Source organism: Rhinatrema bivittatum, chromosome 5 (assembly GCF_901001135.1).
Source record: "Rhinatrema bivittatum chromosome 5, aRhiBiv1.1, whole genome shotgun sequence".
Lineage (NCBI taxonomy): Eukaryota > Metazoa > Chordata > Amphibia > Gymnophiona > Rhinatrematidae > Rhinatrema > Rhinatrema bivittatum.
In genome coordinates this window covers 211,912,641-211,933,016 of record NC_042619.1, presented here as the reverse complement: position 1 = coordinate 211,933,016, position 20,376 = coordinate 211,912,641, and the positions used below count along the sequence as shown (strand labels likewise).

The following is a 20,376-nucleotide window of genomic DNA, read 5'->3' as shown; positions in this document are numbered from 1 at the left end:
GATATCCTGCCCTTGAAAGCAGCACACCTGTCACTCGGGAAAAAGCTTTTTCTGTGGCTGGTTCAATTTTTTGGAACGGCCTTCCCAGAGCAATCACAGCCAGCTATCTGTACGAAGGCCTTTAGTAAGTTCTTGAAAACATAAGAACATGCCATACAGAGTCAGACCAAGGGTCCATCAAGCCCAGCATCCTGTTTCCAATAGTGGCCAATCCAGGCTATAAGAACCTGGCAAGTACCCAAAAACTAAGTCTATTCCATGCTACTGATGCTAATAATAGCAGTGGCTATTTTCTAAGTCAACTTGATTAATAGCAGGTAATGGACTTCTCCAAGAACTTATCAAAATCTTTTTTAAACCCTGCTACACTAACTGCCCTAACCACATCCTCTGGCAACAAATTCCAGAGTTTAATTGTGCATTAAGTGAAAAAGAATTTTCTCTGATTAGTTTTAAATGTGCTACTTGCTAACTTCATGGAGTGCCCCCTAGCACTTCTATTACCTGAAAGAGTAAATAACCAATTCACATTTACCTGTTCTAGAGCTCTCATGATTTTAAAGACCTCTATCATATTCTCCCCTCAGCCATCTCTTCTGCAAACTGAAAAGTCCTAACCTCTTTATCCTTTCCTCATAGGGGAGCTGTTCCATCCCCTTTATCATTTTGGTTGCCCTTCTCCATCACATCTATTTCTTTTTTGAGATACGGCGACCAGAAGTGTACACAGTATTCAAGGTGTGGTCTCACCATGGAGCGATACAGAGGCATTATGACATTTTCCATTTTATTCACCATTCCCTGCCTAATAATTCCTAACATTCTTCCTATTCCAGTCAGCCTTCACAATTGGAGCACTTTTTACCATAGATTTTTTTTCTTTTTTTTGCAGATTGCAGTTCTTTAGAAGTTGAGGCTTATATCCACACTGGTAAACAAATTTTTGGGAACATTTTGTTTCCTCCACAACCTTCAGTGAAACAAGTAGATTTTAACAAGCTGAACACAAATATGCATTGTTATGTGCCTGTAGCGGCATAAGCTATAATGGCAATGCTGGCACCAGAAAACAAAACTAAAAAATGTTTTGCCACAGATTTTCGTTTGTAATTACTGTCCGACGTTTCGCGGATGAGAGTCCAACAATAGTCACCCAGCAAGGAGGGGTTCCACTTGCCTTGATACAGAATTTGACACTTTGTTACATATCTACGTGATCCGCCTTGAACTTTGTCTGGTGCAGGATAGAGTTTTTTTTATAAATACATAAATTCACAAAACGTATATAGTTTTGCATGGCCAAAAATGTCAACCCTCAGATATTATCCCAGCGGAAGAGAAGCAGAAATCAGACAGAAGCATCCCTCTGCACGTTCTCTCACTGCCGCTGCACATTCTGACATTAGACCTGCACATTAGTAGTGGCAGCATGTTAAGGGACGTGCAGGACCTCGAGGCACATGCACACACTCATTCTCTCATTTTTAAAAATAAATTTTATTCAGCATACCAAAATCCATCTGAAAAACACAGGAACAATGCTTTAATCATTTTATGTAAGCCAAATCCTTGCAGAACTGCTTTCATGTTGGAAGCAGGCAAAAGCCGTTGCCATGCACTGGGAATGAAAGCAGTCTCAAGTACAGTATCAAGGTGATGGCTCTTCAAAGCTAAAATTTATTTTTTAATTAACAAAATGATCTTCCATTCTATAATACAGCTCATTTCTGTACAGGGCCACAGCTTGACAGAACATCTCCCAGTGGGAAGGGAAAAAAACACAGACTGGCATGAGTGGGAAGGGGCAAAATGAGCCATTTCTATAATAATTCCCAAACCAAACCTGCTACAGCCTGACCCCTTTCCAGCCTTTTATGCACTTGGGCGGAAAGTCATCCCCCTCTGAATATTTTAGACAGCTTCCCCACCTCCATTTTAGTGACCCCACAACGTGTTGCATTTTCAGGATATCCACACTGAATCTGCACAAGTCTCCATGCATATACATGTTTATCTCATGCCCAGGTATCATGGATATCCAAAAACCGCAAGTGGCTGCGAGGGGCCCCAGGACAGGGTGAGCAAGCCACAGACTGAAAAAGTCTCCAGCAGGGGAACCTCCCAGCTCCTCTCTTCCAGAGCCCTTCCCCAGTAATTAATTACTAATTACTGTTTGCACTTGTTAAGCACTTTAACTCTGAAAGGTGCTAGCAATGGCTGTCCTTTTGCAATTCCTGTTATATTGGGAGTGGTGGACTGTTCCAAGCATCAATCTATTCTTGGGCAGTTTATCGCAACATGGACAGTGGTAGAATCTGTGCAAATAGGGATTGTGTTAGGACATCTACACGACTCTTACCTTCCTTTTTATGCATATTAATACAAAAATCCATCAGAAAACCTGAAATGTATCCCAAATGGCTGCTCATTTCCACCCAGGCGTCTTCTGGGTGCAGTTAGAGCATGTCTCGCACAAGGAAGGCTGGGGGAAGGGGAATGTGCCTCGCACAAGGAAGGCTGGGGGAAGGGGTTTGCAGTGTTATAGTAATTAAAGGCCACAGATATAACACTGGAGACCCCAGTTTCATTCTCTTGCCCACGAAGAGCTTGTGGTAAGTCACTTAAACCCCATCCCCACCACAGTTACCAAACTTCAGTGACATTGCAACCCTACTCCTCAGAGAAACAAACCTTATTAATCCTAACCCCCACTGCAGAAGATCCAGAGTGGACAAGGACTGGGCAAGTAATAAAAAAAAAAAAAAAAAATCTATAAAAGCTTCCTATTCCATGCCCAGCTCTCAAAAAATGTAATACTGCTTAGTAGTAACACCAAACCCTCTTAGAAATGTTTCTTTTAGCATAATCCCTTGCCAGCACCCACCACCGTTTCTGATGAACTGCTGCTTTAATTCTCTTACAGGCCGTTGCAATACCGTGCGCTCAGGCCAGAGCACAGTTTAACCCGTTGCTGGACACGCGTTCTGGACCAAACATGCGTAGGTAACAGTGCTCATCACATGTAAATGCCATGCTGAGGAGGCTATTCACTGTTAACCCTCAAAACTTAACACCAGCCCTGGAGCTTGCCTTAACTTTTGGGGGCTCCTCAAGACTTAACCGAAAAGCAGAAAATGCTGCCTTGCTGTAGTTCCTTCGACTTCATATTGTGGCAATATTAAGGCTGAGGAACCGAAAAAGAGTAATGAAAAAAAATTTATTTTTTTTTAAATGTATTTTGCCGGCAGTCGGGTTAGGAAATAGACGCTCCATTAGTGAGCAATCATTTTATTAACTCATGGCTGTGCATAAGTTAAAAAAAACCCAAAAAAACCCATGCTCAAAATTGAGCATCATTTCCCTAATCCGCGTGCAGCCACTTCTGGGCACCCGATGCCATGGATGCATTAGGGACGCACCATTTAGCCCTAGTGCGTCCTTTTTAGTGCGGCAGCTCATTTTCCTATTGCGAGCGAGCGCCCAGCAGAGATGATTGTGCACGGGTTAAAAAAAAGTGCGCCCAGTTTGAATACACGTTTTCAGCGCGCCTGTATCGCATCAAGCTGTTAATATTCAAACCAGAAAATAGACTCTCTTACCCAAAAAGGACAGGAATTGAGAATAGGACCAGATCCGAATACCTCAATTAGGGGGGAGGTGAGGCTGAAATCTACAAAACATTTTCAGAACAAAGAACTTTTAGCTGCTATTCATTAAAAAGAAACTATACCAGAACATCAAATATACTCTGCAAAAATAAACCTTTTTTCTTTATAAACAGCTAAAAAAGGCAGCATTAATGCAAATTTATTTTAAAAAATAGAAATTAAAAAAAAAAAAATAGAAAATGCTCATCTTACTACACAGCTCTGCATACGTGGTGCAGTGCTATAGAAAGGTAAAGTAGCAGAAGTAGTAGTAGTTTAGTTAGACTATAGCTTCCCATGTTAAAATGAAAAAGCTGCCGCCAGCTGGGATATTCGATGCAATCCAGCGACAAAAGGGCAGGAAAAAGGGAAGTAGCACCAACAAGCAGAGAATCTCTGCAACCTCGTACTCTGGAAAGAAGAGCGGGACACACTAGGGAACCTGTCTAAAGCAGCACCACTTATTTCTAAAGCTGCAGGAGAAGAGAGCACCGGACACGCAGCAGTGCTGCTGTGACATAAAGGGGAGCAAGGAGGCCTGGGCCCCTCGCTGCGGGGCTAACTCAGAGAGCTGGGTGCAGAAAGGATCAACTGGGGGAGAGTTTATTAAAAAAAAAAAAAAAGGGCTTCCCAAAGCGAGCCGCACACTCCCGTGTGCCGAGTCAAGTCCATGTTTAGCCACCCAGGGCCTGTGCCGAAGTCCTTTCCATCACAAAGCCAAGCATGCAGGCAGGCAACAGGCAGGTAAAACTACTGTGCTCCCGAGACGCAGCGTCGTCGTCCCCTTACACCAAGGTCTCCGGTAGTCGTCTGCCGTAACACCGCTCTCTGCGTGACTTTCCCTGGGTCTGGGATGAATGCAAGGCATTGTGCTCAGCAAACAAAGGAGGATGATACACACGGGGGCAGACAGCAGCCCCTGCTCCCACCAGTCCTCGAGATCCTTTCGCATACCACCCGCGTGGAGGATCGCCACTCTGAAGAACAGGGCGCCCATGATCAGATTTAGGAGAAACTCATCAGCTTGGCGAACAGGGCACTCCAGTCGGCAGGGAAATCATTACACCAACTGGGCTCGGCTGGAGTTAAGTCCCTGCAGCTTCAGGAGCATTGACATAACTCTTGTTCTCGACAGATGTAAACAGCTTAAAAATGTCATTTTAGCACACCCCCCCCCCCCCCCCTCGGTCTAGTGTCTTTCTGAGTTTTCTAGCCCAGATATGGCCACACGCACCCTTTCAAAGGTTTTACAAAGTCAGATGGCTCAAAATAAAACAAGGTCTACCTTTGCTTTACCAGTCACTAATGGTTACAAAGATGGGTTCTCATTCTCTTAATGAAACATTTACCTTTTAGAGGCAATTTTATTTTTGTTAACGCTTCCACATTTTTCCATTTATTCTACAAGTATTCTCCTTCAGAACAGCACAAGTAAACGGCAGGCCACTAAAAAGTTACAGACTTCCCCTAGGAGGGATTCGGACACCTGCCAGACCTCCCTCTGCAATACTCTGCAGGAGGCCCCCATATTACCAACAGGACACCCCCGTCAATTTAAGTGGAGGCATTCACGGGTTACTGACGAGGGGTGGTGTGTGGATGGCTGCAGCCCTTTAGGGGACTGCACTGTCTGTGTGCTGTAGTATGAATGCCCTGGGCCCTGCAGCACGGGTTCCTCTGCTCCTTCGGTATCTGACTTGCACCATCTACAGCTCCAAAGCAATATTTCACTTCTGCTGTTACTTGCCTACTGCAACTAAGTGTTTTTCCGTGAATGCACATTCTTTTTAGAACTACCACCCACTGAAACGGTCGCCAGTCAAAACCCTTAAGAGCTGAAAGTGATGTGAAGGCTGACTGCTTGTTTCAGCTAATGCAGTAATGTGATGGAAAAACACCTAGTAGGTTAACATGTATCAGCTAAAAAAAACCCAAAAAACCAGCAATAGAAAAGAAAAAAAAAAAAGAGAGGCATTTGTAAAGAACACAAAATACAACCCAAGTCTTACAGCGTGACCTCCTGGCCTGCTGCATATTGTGCCCTGTGTGTTAAACAGGGGCTTGTTAGGACTGAAACGGCTTCTCTCCTTTTATATGGCTATCTCAGGAAGGCAACCTGGGGGGCCAGATTAAAACTGGTCCACTTTAAAAAGGCCATTAAAAAATAAAGAATTTTAAAAAAGTGAGTAGTGATAAAGTGCTGCTCGATTCAGCCACCGGTTACTTCTACTGAAGACAGGAAAGAGGAGTGGATGCATCATCTTTCGCTTCACTTGGTGGTGGTGGCGGTCACAGGAGGCACTATGACAATGGTAGTGGGGGTGCTGGAGCTCCCAATTTCTTCGTAATGGGGAGGAGGATCCAGGTGGTGCTCTGTCGTTTCACGGTCTCTGACACCCACCTCTCCCGTGGCTTCCTCGTAGGATGGGGGAGGGTCACAGTTGGACAGACGCGTGGACACAGAGTCTGAACGCGTGTCCCCATAACCGATGAACCCCACTGGCATCCCAATGCTGTCGTACAACTCTTCCATGGGGGAGTGAAGCGTACTAGACTGCTGGTGGGGGTAAGCGCTGCTGTCCGCTGCCAGGCCTGCCTCCCCCATGGCCTCCTGTGGTCCGTTTCGCATGTACACGGACTGAGTGCGGGCTTTCTTCCTGTACACACACTTACAGACCACCAGTACGACCACGAGGACAACAAAGAGGCCCACAATCAGTGGAAAGGCGAGATAGAATGGGTACCAGCTGTTGCCGGCGGTGCTGTCTCCCTGAAGTCCTTTTGAGTATTCTCTCCAGAACTCCCTCTAAAGCAAGCAGACAAAAAAAAAGAAATCAGTGCTAGAACTTGTTCAATTTGGCATTATTGGATGGTAACAGTACCCTTCCCCCGCTCACTTCTAACAAGCTAGAACCAAGGTTTTGTAGTGCCATGATAAGGACCGAGAACATAGTCTGATGCTTCACAGGTGTAACTTACGGTGTGACGCTCCTCCCCCAACAGACTCTCCAACGTGTACCAGTGCAGCCAGAAGGCCTGAATCCACCCCCCCCCCCACCCCCCAAACTTGTTTCATCAGAATAACCACCTAACATAACAAATTCAAGCAATTACGAGAAATTGGCCGAAATCTCAGACATGATGAGCCCCCGTCTTCCCGGCCCATTACATGTTTTACAATACTTCGTCTCAGAACTCACCTTTTCGCTACTCTCTAATCCTCTGTGAAATCTTTTCCTTTTTATCAGTTAGTATTTATTTTACATAAGCTGCAGGACATGCAAGCATCCCTTAAGTGTTCAGTAAGAATGTAAAAAGCTTCAGGAGGAGATTAATTAATACCATAGTAGATATTTCAGGTAATTAATTTTCAGGATAAGCAAAAAATACTAGTTGGCACCAGAAAAAAATAGTGAAAGCAAGTGAATTAATTTGTTCTGTTTGCAGATTGAGCTAAGTACATTTTTTTGTGAGCTGATTGATAGCATCATATTAGATCTTGTGGGAGCACTGAGAGGAGAGGATCACCTTGCTGGTGACTGAAGAAAATCAGTAAGCACTATTTTGGGAAATTTTAGAACTTAAAACATTTTGGGGAGAAGTGAACTATTGAGGCATATTCTTTAGTGTGTTTGTGTATCTGTATTAAATAGCTAGTCAGAAGGCAGGCAAAAGCAGGGAGTTTGGGTGTTTTGATTTCCCTCCCTCCCACCCACAGCTCATCCTTTGATTTATAGGTAAGAGATACTTTCACTAAAAAAAAAAAAATCAGCCTTTTAAACACAGGATTGCTCAGGCCTTATCAAGGGTTTAAATCATCCCCTTCTAAGTCACGACCAGATAAATACATTTATTAGTGTATTCACTAAAGTACTCAAATTGTATGCATCCCTACTCCCATAGCAACCTAAACTTAACTAGGAACTGAACAAAATTAAGATGAAGGCAGCAGTCCAGCACCAAGAGGGGGGCCTTCCAGTCTCTTGCATCAAGTATCACATGTATAACTTCTTATCTGCTGGTGACAGGTTGTATGTGTGCACCTGGTGCAAAGTGCCCCTGTCTCTCAGAGAACGAGTCCGGTCTCTGGAGGCTAGAATTGCAGACCTGGAATAGCTGAGGCAGATAGACAGATATATAGATGAGACCTTCAGGGACATAGTAACCAAGTCCCAACTCCAGTCTGGCAGCCCTGGTGTTGCCCTGGAGGAGGAAGGTCTCCTGGTCGGGGAGCATCAACCTGGGGGGCAGGAAATGACCTTGTAGCAAGGACCTGCTCTCCAGGTAATGCATTGTCCTCTTGCACTGAGGATGTGCCTCACAGGGCTACTTGCCCAGGAGGGAAGGGTTGGGTCATAGTTGGTGATTCGATTATTAGGAATCGAGACAGCTGGGTGGCTGGTGGGCGTGAGGATCGCCTGGTAACATGCCTACCTGGTGCGAAGGTGGCAGACCTCACGCGGCCCCTAGATAGGATTTTAGACAGTGCTGGGGAGGAGCCGGCAGTCGTGGTACATGTGGGCACCAACAACATAGGAAAATGTGGGAGGGAGGTTCTGGAAGCCAAATTTAGGCTCTTAGATAGAAAGCTGAAATCTAGTACCTCTCTGAAATGCTCCTTGTTCTACACGCAGGTCCCCAGAGGCAGGCAGAGCTCTGGAGTCTCAATGCGTGGATGAGACGATGGTGCAAGGAAGAGGGATTCAGTTTTGTAAGGAACTGGGGAATCTTTTGGGCAAGGGGAAAGTCTTTTCTGAAGGAATGGGCTCCACCTTAACCAGTGTGGAACGAGGCTGCTTGGTGCTAACCTTTAAAAAGAAGATTGTTCTACTTTAAAAACAGACAGTTGCTCAAGCAGCACATGGTTCAGAGGAAGGTATAAGGATACTAATGAAGCATTAGAGTTAGGGCATCCCAACAGAGAGGTTCCAATAATAAGAAAAGTAGTCCAAGTGCCTATAACTAAAGACTCACCTGAGCTAAATGATTGCAATTTATCCCTGTCAAGTGAAAAGCAGAATGTTAATAAAAACAAAAAACACACTTTGAAATGTTTGCATGCTAATGCCAGAAGTCTAAGAAGAAAGATGGGAGAGTTAAGAGTGTACAGCAGTGAATGAAAGACTTAATTAGCAACTCAGAGACATGGTGGAAAGATGAAAACCAATGAAATATAATTTGTACCCCAGTACAGCACTATCACAATGGCAGACAGGAGCAACTTGGTGGCGGTGTGATGCTTTATGTCCGGGATGGCATAGAGTCCAACAGGATAAAGATCCTGCAAGAGACTAAGGGGTAGATTTTCAAAGGGTTACTCTCTATCTGGGTAACATTAAACTAGGTTGAGAGAACATTGCACAAATCTCATCTTTGGGTGAGTTTCCTCACTCCGAAGGTCATCAAATCTTCACAAGAGAGCACTGTTCTGTTCGTACGTCACACTCTGCATGTCAAAGTGGCCCCTAACCCCTACACTAATACCTAGACCTCACCTCGAGTAGCTAGATGGGCCTCCTATAGAGGTATAAATACCTACCTAGTATGAGGGCCTTAAAGCTAGGTGCTCTTTCTCTCCCTCCCTCTCCCCCTAGCAGCTTAAAATACTGAAAATGCTATTTGCGAAAATATCGCAAAGTGCGATAAAGCCATATCGCACAGCTTAAATGCAAATGAAAAAGGTGTAGTTAAAATCCACGTTAAAACTGTGCGATGTGGCTTCCCGCCCCAAACTCCTCCCCTTTTCCTATTTTGCATCGCACCATGTGTTATGGTGTTTTCGCATGCGTTAAAGGTGCTTTTTGCATGCGAAAAACGCCTTAACGCATGCGAAAATGCCATATAGTACTTTGATAAATGAGCCCCATTGTTTGCTTTTTTGACTGCCGCAGCACACTGAACAGACAATTTCAAAGTGTTATCCAAACCTTTTTTAAACCCAGTTACACTAACTGCTGTAACCATATCCTCTGGCAATGAATTCCAGAGTTTAACTATGCACTGAATGAAAGAATTTTCTTTGGTTTTAAATGAGTTACTTCCTAACTTCATGGAGTGCCCCTAGTCTATTATTTAAGAGAGTAAATAACCGATTTACATTAACTTGTTCAAGTCCTTTCACAATTTTGTAGACCTCTATCATATTACCTTTCAGTCCTTTCTGGTTTGCAGGATTCAAACTTGGATGTTTCCAATAGACTGCTCAAACTCCCTCCTCCCACCAGTGCCCCCGCACATACATACCTGTACTATAACTCTGGAAGGCTGGGCACTGATTCATTTGACCTGACCCTTGGATGATGCTCATGTGCCTCTTCTGTTGGGACCCGGAAGAACATAGCATTGTAGTTGCATAGCACGGAAGATGAACATAAGATGCCATTCTGGGTCAGACCAAGGGTCAGTCAAGCCCAGTATCCTGTGTCCAACAGAGGCCAACCAAGTTACAAGTACCCAAACATTAAATAAATAGATCCCCAGCTACTAAGCCTTACTGATTAATAGCAGTTTATGGTCTTCTGCTCTAGGAACTTATCCAAACTTTTTTTAAACCCAGTTACACTACCTGCCATAACCACATCCTCTGGCAATGAATTCCAGAGCTTAATTGTGTTGAGTGAAAAAGAATTTTCTCCGATTTGTTTTAAATGAGCTACTTGCTAACTTCATGGAGTGCCCCCCTAGTCCCTAGTCTATCGGAAACATCCAATTTAAATCCTGCAAACCAGATTCCATCAAAGCAGCTCAAGCCCCAGTGAACAAGACTGAAAAACACAAGCTGAGTCTCATTTGTATATTCTGTTAGGGCCAGGAAGGACACTGCTCTGTCAGCCTGCAGGCAATCATGGGCAAAGTAGGCGTCAAGCTGCATTTCAATATTTAGAAGGAGCTTCTGCTGATGAGCCAAAGAATTTGTGTTCCTTGATAGCTGGCCTGGTCCAATTTATAACCACAGCGCGTAGCAGCTCCCATGCTAAGCCACAGCGGCTTTACTGCTATCATCAGTTTATTAAGTACAAGGCGCTGGAGCTGCTGCTCCTTATAAATACTTGTAGGAAGCAGTATGTCTGGGAAACGTGTACACAAATGTAATAAAAGAAAGTGTCGCTAACCCAGTCAAATTACTCAAAAAAAAAAAAAGTCTTAGCATCAAATCTCTCAAAACATTGTGCTATAACAAACATCTCAATTAGTGCCAGTAACCTTGCAGATTCAAGATATGTAATTAAAGTGAAAAATGTGCCTTTATACATTATTTTATTTGTATACTGTCAATCTGGTAAAACAATCTTGGTGGTTCACAATGGTTTAAAAATACAGGTATAAAATAACCAATAATCAAGCAAACTACATTAAAATCATACTCTAAATACAACTCTAAATAGACCTAACTATTATAATGTTGTCCTGCTGTCTTTTCCTATCTGCAGGAATACGAAGCTGAATATCAAGATTAATATGATGCTATCCTGTTAACCTGTCTCTGACTGTGCAAAAGCAATGCTGAAAAGCCATGGTTTTTAAAGTCTTTTTAAAAGGTTTTAATATCTGGTTCAAGTCTCGACTGGCATGGTGTTCCAGAGTTTGGGACCCACAATGGAAATAGCTCTCTCCCTGACTTCACTCAGGTGAGCGCCCTTAAATGGTGGGTATTTGTAGGAGGCCTTTGTTTGCTGATCTTAATGTTCTATTGGGTATGTAAAGATGTAAGGACGCATTTAACCATGTGGTGTTTTTGTTATATAAAGAGTTGTGAATGACTGTCAGAAATTGTGTACTGGGATCTGTATTTAATGTGATCGAATTTGTTACGCACCTGTTAAGACTCGGGCTGTGGCATTTTGTAGAATCTGTAGAGGATGGACTGTGGTCTGAGGTAGGCCAAGTAATAGGGAATTACTAAAACATACAATTTAATGTCCTCAAAAGAGGCCCATGTATTTTTCAAAACAAAGCCATAGATAGTCTTCAAACTATGTAAATATCAATATATGTGATCCCTCATATTGTATATATAAGCTCCTCCAAGCAAAAAAATAAAATAAATAAATAAATATATATATATATATATATATATATATATATATATATATATATATATATATATATATATATATATATATATGTATATGTATATAAAATATAATATAATATCTAAATAAAAGTCCCTCATTTCAGAGCAACATCAAGACAATGTTTCCTCAGACATGGGCCATGTTTCACAAGAAGCTCTCTCAAGGCAACTCGATTTTCCATTTTGAACTCTAAAAAATGAGAACGTTGCATGTGTACCTCCCACTAACCTCTCCCCAAAGGCTGGATCCAGCAGCTTCCTCCTGCTGCTTTTGATCTGCAGTGAAACTGCCAAAGTAGCTGAACCAGCAAATTATAATTCAACTAATAGCTACTCCCATCGTCATCAGCAAGGCCCCCCCCCCCCCCCCTGTTTCTATTCTGATTTTTACTTCATCCCGGAGGAATTCTGTCTGCTGAGTTTCATGCACTGTAAGACACTGCTATACTCAAGACTCCCACGTATCCTTGCCAGCGACACGTGAAGCATGACAACAGCCAAAATAGCTGAGGAGCAGATCCTTAGAGCCCCGTGCAAGTGTCACAGGAATACATTAATGCAGCACAAACAGCTGAAAAGATCATCAGAGTCCTCATGCAGGCATCACATTGATACAAGTAAAGAATGAATAAAGCACAGACAGCTGAAGAGTGAGGCTGGGGCAAAGAGATAGACAAACCAGAAGAGCATATGGGGGCAGGGCCAGTGCTAGCTTTCTTGCTGCCCTGTGTGAATTACTGTGCTGCCCCCTTCCCCCCCCCCCCCCCCATCAAAAAAAAAAAACCGCCCAGCTCCCTTCAATGATACAAACTTTAAAAACTGACACCATCCCTCCCCCAAACCCATGTAAACCACTTAGACCAGGGGTGGGCAATTAATTTTCCCATGGGGCCGCATGAGAAATTGGGATGGTTTTAGAGGGCCAGACTAATATAATTAACTCAGTTCTCAATAGCCCTACTTATGAAAAGACAGCAGTTCACCACCAATGCATGTCCTCTGAGAAAACACAACAAATAAGACCGATACAAACGCTTACATGCTAGTAAAATATCTCTGTAACAGACACAGAACCGACCTAACATACTCCCAGGATCTGTAGTAATGCACATAAACTAATCCGCACACAGTTACACCTGTATTATGGAATACACTCAAACAGGAGCAACCCTATCTATGAAAAGGCAACACTACAAATATTAAATCAGGCCCTAAAAACCAATACACCTCTTATTAGGAAAACAGAACTAGCAAACAGCTATAGATCCCCACACAGAAATAATTGTAAAACTATACTAATAAGCAGAATAAATGTTTCAAAAACAGCTATGAACAGAATAACATCCAACAATTAAAAACTCATAAAAACTATTAAACATTCTCCAAACACCAATAAAATATTTCAAAAAAGCAGACATCACACAATTAAAATGGCAGTCAAGAAAAATAAACTTAAAGCCACCTTTACTTACCCCCTCCAGCAGCTCTCCCACTCCCCTTCCCTGCAGGCCGTGGCACACACCAGAAGCAGCAGTAAAAGCTAAGTTCTATACTTATGGTCCTCTTCCTTAGTGCCCATGTCTCTCACACACACACCATACCAGTCATGCCCCCATGACCAGTTTCTGTCTCTCACACACCAATCATCTCCCAAACAGTCTTTGGCACACACACACCAGTCACCTTCCTGAACAGTTTCTCTCATGCCATACACACATACACACAGGCTTCCCACTCCCATGTTCTACTTACATATATGGGCTTCTCACTCTCAATCACTTTCTCTGTCTCTCTCTCTCACACACACACTCACTCACCAGTCTCTCACTCCCATGCTTGTTCTCTCCACATGCACAGGCTTCTCATTCCCATAATCACTTTCTTTCTCTCTCTCACACACACACACACACACCAGTCACCTGATCTCACTCATGCATACACACACACACACAGGCTTCCCACTCCCAAGTTCTCTTTCAGATATACAGGCTTCTCCCTCCCATGCTGTGTCTCACACACACCCAGGTTTCTCACTCTCATGCTCACTCTCTTCACATCAGTGGTGTAGCCAGAATTGATTTTTTGGGTGGGCACAAGGTTAACATGGGTGGGCTGTAGGCATGCAGGTCTACTAGTTGTTTTTTTTACTGATAAATAATGCCAAATTATGCAGCATAGCATTCACATCTACGCCTAAGTATGAGGTTTACATAATGATACAAACATAATTCAGGGTGATTTGTGGTACTTTAGCCTTCTTATTATTACGATTTTATACACGGCTCCTACCTGTCCATAAATTTTGAGAGCGCGGTTGTGTTGCTTATATTTAAATTGCTAACATCTCAAAATATAGATATATATTTTTACCTTTGTTGTCTGATCTTTGTATGTTTCTAATCAGTTGGTCCTGGTCTCTTTTTCCCATTTTTTCCCTTATAGCTCATTTCCTAATTCCTTTTCAGTGTCTTTCTTCTATTACTGTCTTCTTCCCTTCCACATACACACACTTTCTCTCACAGACTCCCTCTCACACACTCACACTCTCACCCTCATATGCTCTCCCCCCCCAAGCTCACATTCTCTGCAGACACACATACAAGTTCTCACTTTCTCACCCCTCCCCAGGCTTATATTCTTATGCACACACAGACGCACATCCAGGCACCCATTCTCACCCACACACATAAACCCAGACTCCCATTCTCACCCACAAACCCATGCTCCCAGTCTCACCCACACATATTCAAGCTCCCATTCTCATCCATACATATACACATTTAAGGTCCTATTCTCACCCACACATACACACATTCAAGCACCCATTCTTATCCACATATTCAAGCTTCCATTCTCACCCACACACACAAACCCAGGCTCTCATTCTCACCCACACATACACACATTCAAGCTCCCATTCACCCACATACACACCCAGGCTCCAGTTTTCACCCACACACACTCCCATTCTCATCCACACATACACATTCAAGCACGTGCACAGCTTCCGCTTCCTCCCCCCAAAGCAGGAAGATCAGCTGTCTCTCCTGCTGCCACCGGACTCCTGCTATCTTCGGGCGTCGGGCGGTATGGCCCGCCGAACTTCCTGTCGGGGGGGGGGGGGGGAGCGGAAGCACAGCGCACAACGTCCGCTTCCTCCCTCCCCCCAAGCAGGAAGATCGGCGGGCCATAGGGCCCGACGCCCGAAGATAGCAGGAGGCCGGTGGCAGCAGGAGAGGCCAGCTGATCTTCCTGTTTTGGGGGAGAAAGCGGAAGCTGTGCGCGGCGCTTCCGCTCCCCACCCCCAAACAGGAAGTTCGGCGGGCCCGAAGATAGCTGGAGAACGGGTGGCAGCAGGAGAGGCCAGCTGATCTTCCTGCATTGGGTGGGAGGAAGCGGAAGCTGCACGCGGCCCTTCCGCTCCCCCCCCCCCTCAACAGGAAGACCAGTTGGCCATACGGCCGCAGCAGCGCTTCCCCATGTGTGCCGTGATGACGCGCGAGGCGTGGATTCTCTTGTTCGCTGTCGCGGGGATGGGATCCCGCGACAGCCTTGCAGTTCCGGTGCCAGTTGGGTGGGCCTGGGTCTAAGTTGGGTGGGCACCTGCCCACCCGTGGCTACGTCGTCTTCTAACACCGCTGCCGTTACCACTGGGCTTGAACGTGCTGACAGCCCAGCGGCAACGGCAGCGGGAGAGACTGGGAGCGCGCACCGCGGACCGGTGGTTGGGGACCCCTGAAAAAAGACCACGAAAGGCGGAACTGTGACATATGTAGGAAAGAAACTTGAGCGAAGGCACGCTGTCCGATTGGCCGGTGCTGGGCAAGCCTTGCCCAGCACCGGCCAATCGGGCAGCGTGCCTTCGCTTGAGTCACTCCCTCCCCCCCACCGGACGCTGTAAAAAAAAAAAACCAGTTCATTCTTCGCTCCCTGATTGGCCGGCAGCAGTTCATTCTCCGCTCCCTCGCTCCCCAATTGGCCGGCCAATCGGGGAGCGAGGGAGCGGAGAATGAACTGCTGCCTTCCCTCTGCAAGGGAAGGCAGCAGTGCCTCATTCCCCGTCTGCTCTCAGCAGTGGGCGGGCCGGTCACAGACCGTAGGCAGGCCGGATTCAGCCCGCGGGCCGCCCCTTGCCCAGGTCTGACTGTGGAGTGTTATAGGGAGATACCATGAACATGTCCTGAGGAACACTGCAAAACTCTACAGCATAGCCATCTCATAACACCTCCATAATATATTGGTCTATTGTGATCTTGACCCACCTTCGATAAAGAGAGAGGCAACCTATCTCCTGATCCCAGAGGAGGGTTGGTACATCTTCATGGGGAAGCTCGGGGTGCTGCACTATCTGACCTGCACTCCATCTGGGATGCCTGGGACGAAAGAACTGAGATCTACCCAAAGGTTGAGTCCTCTGAAAAGCTGCTCCTCTGTAAGGTGCCGAAGGTACCTTGATGGGCACATAAAAACTGGGCTTCTGCGAGGTCGTACCGCTTGAGCACCCAGATAAGCGTATGTGAATGGGCGAACAGATGGATTCCCCTAATCAACTGGACGTCCAGCCAGGTGCCCAAGCAAGCATCCAACTAGGTGCACAGCTGGATGCACACGCATAATCCGATGGAACTGAAGAGGATAGCCTAATGCGCAGAAAAAATGCGCAAAATGCCGCCGCAGCTTACTATGCATCGAACAAGGAAAAAATGCCTGAGAGCAGGGCCTAGCCAAAAAGGCCACTCAACCCGCCAGGCTGCCCACATCCCCCAAAGGCGGGAACAAATGTCAGATCGACGCACCAAACACAGAGACTGAAGGAGGAACCTCTACAAAAACTCACACTCTGAATATAATTTTTTTTTTTTTTTTATTCTTTACCTGAGCTCAGCCCATCCCAGCTGAGAACAGAATCGGTCTCCAGCTGCAAGGGGAGAGGGCATATACCTTTACTGTCATGCTTGGCTTCCTGCACCTGCAGCCTTTCAGTTGTTTTATTTATTTATTTTTAAACTGTTATGTCCAAGCCAGCCAAAAACCAGCTACTGGACCAAGGCACTCATCTAAGGGAGGGATCCAATGATATCTCCTCAGGAATTCTCGACTGAGGGAGGGACCATATGGTATCACGATAGGAGAGCAGGGCAAATTAAATTTCCTTCTTTTCTCCTACTAAAACTTAAAGCAGTATGCTGGAGACGGAGCATACTGGTTGGCTGTCGTCACTGCAAGGGTATGTATATTGTGATGTCAGTTTTGCTCCTTCTCCATCTGCTGGTAGAAGTGCATAACCCACTGGTTTTGGATTCACTTGTGTGTGCGCTAAGAAACCTATTTCCAGTTATCCTGAGATTGTCGTGGATTAGTGGGATTGGGATGCACAAACGTTCACCTCTCTTCCTTAAATACACACACACAAGCTCATACACACATACACTCCCCTCTCAGACAAACCCGCAAGTGTCTCCAGCTCTTCTTTGTTCAGGATCTACCAGCAGCGTCAGGCCCTCATCTTCATTTCAGCTGCTGACAGGTTGGAATCCACCTGCAGCACCCATTCTCTGACACACACACAACCCAAACAAACTCCCCTTTACACCTAAATACCCCAGGCAGCCTCCCATTCACATCTACTCAAATCCCAGGCAGGCTCCCATTCTCAAACACACTCCCTGCCCATCCCAGGAAAGATCCCATGCATGCATGTGCGTACACATATCCATCCCAGGCAGCCTCCCAATCACACACACACACACACACACACACACACACCCATCCATCCCAGGCAGCCTCCCATTCACACACACACACACACCCACCCATCACAGGCAGCCTCGCATTCACACACACACACACACCCATTCATCACAGGCAGCCTCACATTCACACACACCCCCATCCATCACAGGCAGCCTCGCATTCACACACACCCCCATCCATCACAGGCAGCCTCACATTCACACACACCCCCATCCATCACAGGCAGCCTCACATTCACACACACCCACACACCCCCATCCATCACAGGCAGCCTCGCATTCACACACACCCACACACCCCCATCCATCACAGGCAGCCTCGCATTCACACACACACACCCCATCCATCACAGGCAGCCTCGCATTCACACACACACACACCCATCACAGGCAGCCTCACATTCACACACACACACACACACACACCCATCACAGGCAGCCTCGCATTCACACACCCCACCCATCACAGGCGGCCTCGCATTCACACACACACCCCACCCATCACAGACGGCCTCGCATTCACACACACACACCCCACCCATCACAGACGGCCTCGCATTCACACACACACACCCCACCCATTCACACACACACACCCCACCCATCACAGACAGCCTCCATTCACACACACCCCACCCATCACAGACAGCCTCCATTCACACACACCCCACCCATCACAGACAGCCTCCATTCACACACACCCCACCCATCACAGACAGCCTCCCATTCACACACACACATACTTCAAACAGAAAATTTGAACATACTTCAAACAAAAAATTTGAACATGACAAATGAACTCCCAACTCAAAACAAAAAACCCACACTCTCAAAAAACCACTCAGCACAAATGAAGCACACACCTTCTTATCCTCAAAACAAACAAAAACAACCAAACATCAAAAACAACACATATATCCATTACTCAAATTATATGGTACTCTCCTTCATACTCATCAACCCTCGATCAATAATAAAGAAAATTCCTCTATTCAACAACCTACTCAGACACTAAACCAGATTTCATTGCAATAACTGAAACCTGGCTCAAAAACACTGATTCCGTACTAATTAACCAACTAATCAACCAAGAATATAACACCTTCTCAATTCCCAGAAAAAAAAAAAAAAAAGGAGGCTGTTTAATGCTAATCTCCAAAAAAAACCTACAGTTGACACTTCGTCCAACAAACATATCAGCACCATTTGAAGTTGCATTATTTGATTCACCAAAACTACAAGTCTGCCTCGTCTACTGTCCACCAGGATCACTCGACAAAAACTGCTCCCCACTAATTGAATAGATCATGAATAACATATCACTCAACAAACCCATCATCCTAGGTGACTTCAACATACACTTTTTGACTCACTCACCCACTCAAAAACCTGCCAAACCATCATTGATGCCCTAACACTACATCTAAAACAAGTAATTGAAACTCCAGTTCATAAAGCAGGTCACACCATCGACCTCATATTCATCAACACTGAAGATTGGCAAACAAAATCAATCCACACCACAGATATACCTTGGTCTGATCACCACCTAATCCAAGCCAATTTATCTATCAACTTCAACCTCAAATCACCTCAAAACACTCCAAATAAAATATCATACCGTCCTCCATTCAACACTGAATGTCTACAGAAAACTATTCAAACTGAACTAATCAACATAAATCTATCAAACTCCGAAGATGCAACAACATCATGGCTAAACATCACAAAAAAAGTAGCCGACAGCATCAACCCCACTGTTACAAAGACAAAAAAGCAAGCAAAACTCATCAACCAATGGTATTAATGATAACATCAGAGCAGCCAAATGTATACTCCGGAAAAAAGAAAAAGAATGGAGAAAGAACAAAACTGCAACCACACTAAATATATATCGGAGCCATATAGCACAATATAAAAACACCATCAACAATGCAAAAAAAAAGAATTCTTCTCTAACAAAATCACCAAATTTCATCACAACCCCAGAATGTTATTCTCAATAGTACAAAACCTCACTAAAACCACCCAAGAAACTACATGCACCAAACACAGAAGTAATGACTTTGCAGAATTCTTCAACAAGAAAATATCAAACCTAATACAAACCAACTTAAGCAACAACAGTCAAAACATCAGACTGAACACTAAGGTAACCTCAACATGGAAAAACTTTGACACCGCCTCCACCCTTGAAATTCAATCTATTATCAAAAAAATGAATCCTGCCAACCACCCCCTAGACAGCATCCCCATATCAACCCTCAAAACAATCGAACCCACCATATCTAAAACTATCACCAAGATCGTCAATTTATCCCTGACTGAAGGTAATTACCCCAAATGCCTTAAATCTGCAGTAATCAAACCAATACTACAAAAAGAACTTGGATCCTGAAATCCTTGCAAACTACCGCCCTATTTCAAACCTATCTTTCATAGCCAAGATCATCGAAAAAGTCGTACACTCCCAACTTGATGATTATCTTGAAACAACATCCTATCACCAATCCAATACGGATTCAGAAAGAACCTAAGCACAGAAACTCTCCTACTGTCTTTGAATGACACGATACTAAGAGGATTAGACAAAGGCAAAAAATACCTACTCATTCTCCTTGACCTCTCAGCTGCCTTTGACACAGTAAACCACAATATACTCCTAGAACGGTTGACTGAAATCGGTTTAACTGACACCACCTTACAATGGTTCTCATCCTATCTATCCGACAGATCCTACCAAGTATCAATTAACAACAACCCATCCAAAAGGATTAGCCTCAACACTGGAGTTCCCCAAGGATCAGCGTTATCGGCCACTCTATTTAACGTATACCTTCTTCCCATTTGCCAACTACTAAAAGATAGTGGAATCACCCACTTCCTCTATGCTGACCCACAC

The 20,376-nt window shown here is 44.8% G+C and overlaps 1 protein-coding gene across 4 annotated transcripts in view; it reads right to left on the bottom strand.

Moving 5' to 3' along the window:
• Window positions 1-1,061: 1,061 nt before the first annotated feature.
• PRRG1 (proline rich and Gla domain 1) overlaps window positions 1,062-20,376 on the bottom strand; it is a 71,434-nt gene continuing 52,119 nt past the window's right edge. For all 4 annotated transcript variants that reach the window (XM_029603109.1, XM_029603110.1, XM_029603111.1 and 1 more), the window contains one exon: window positions 1,062-6,453. In XM_029603109.1, the coding sequence (XP_029458969.1) occupies window positions 5,917-6,453 (537 nt within the window). In that variant the 3' untranslated portion in view covers window positions 1,062-5,916. The remainder of the gene's footprint in view (window positions 6,454-20,376) is intronic.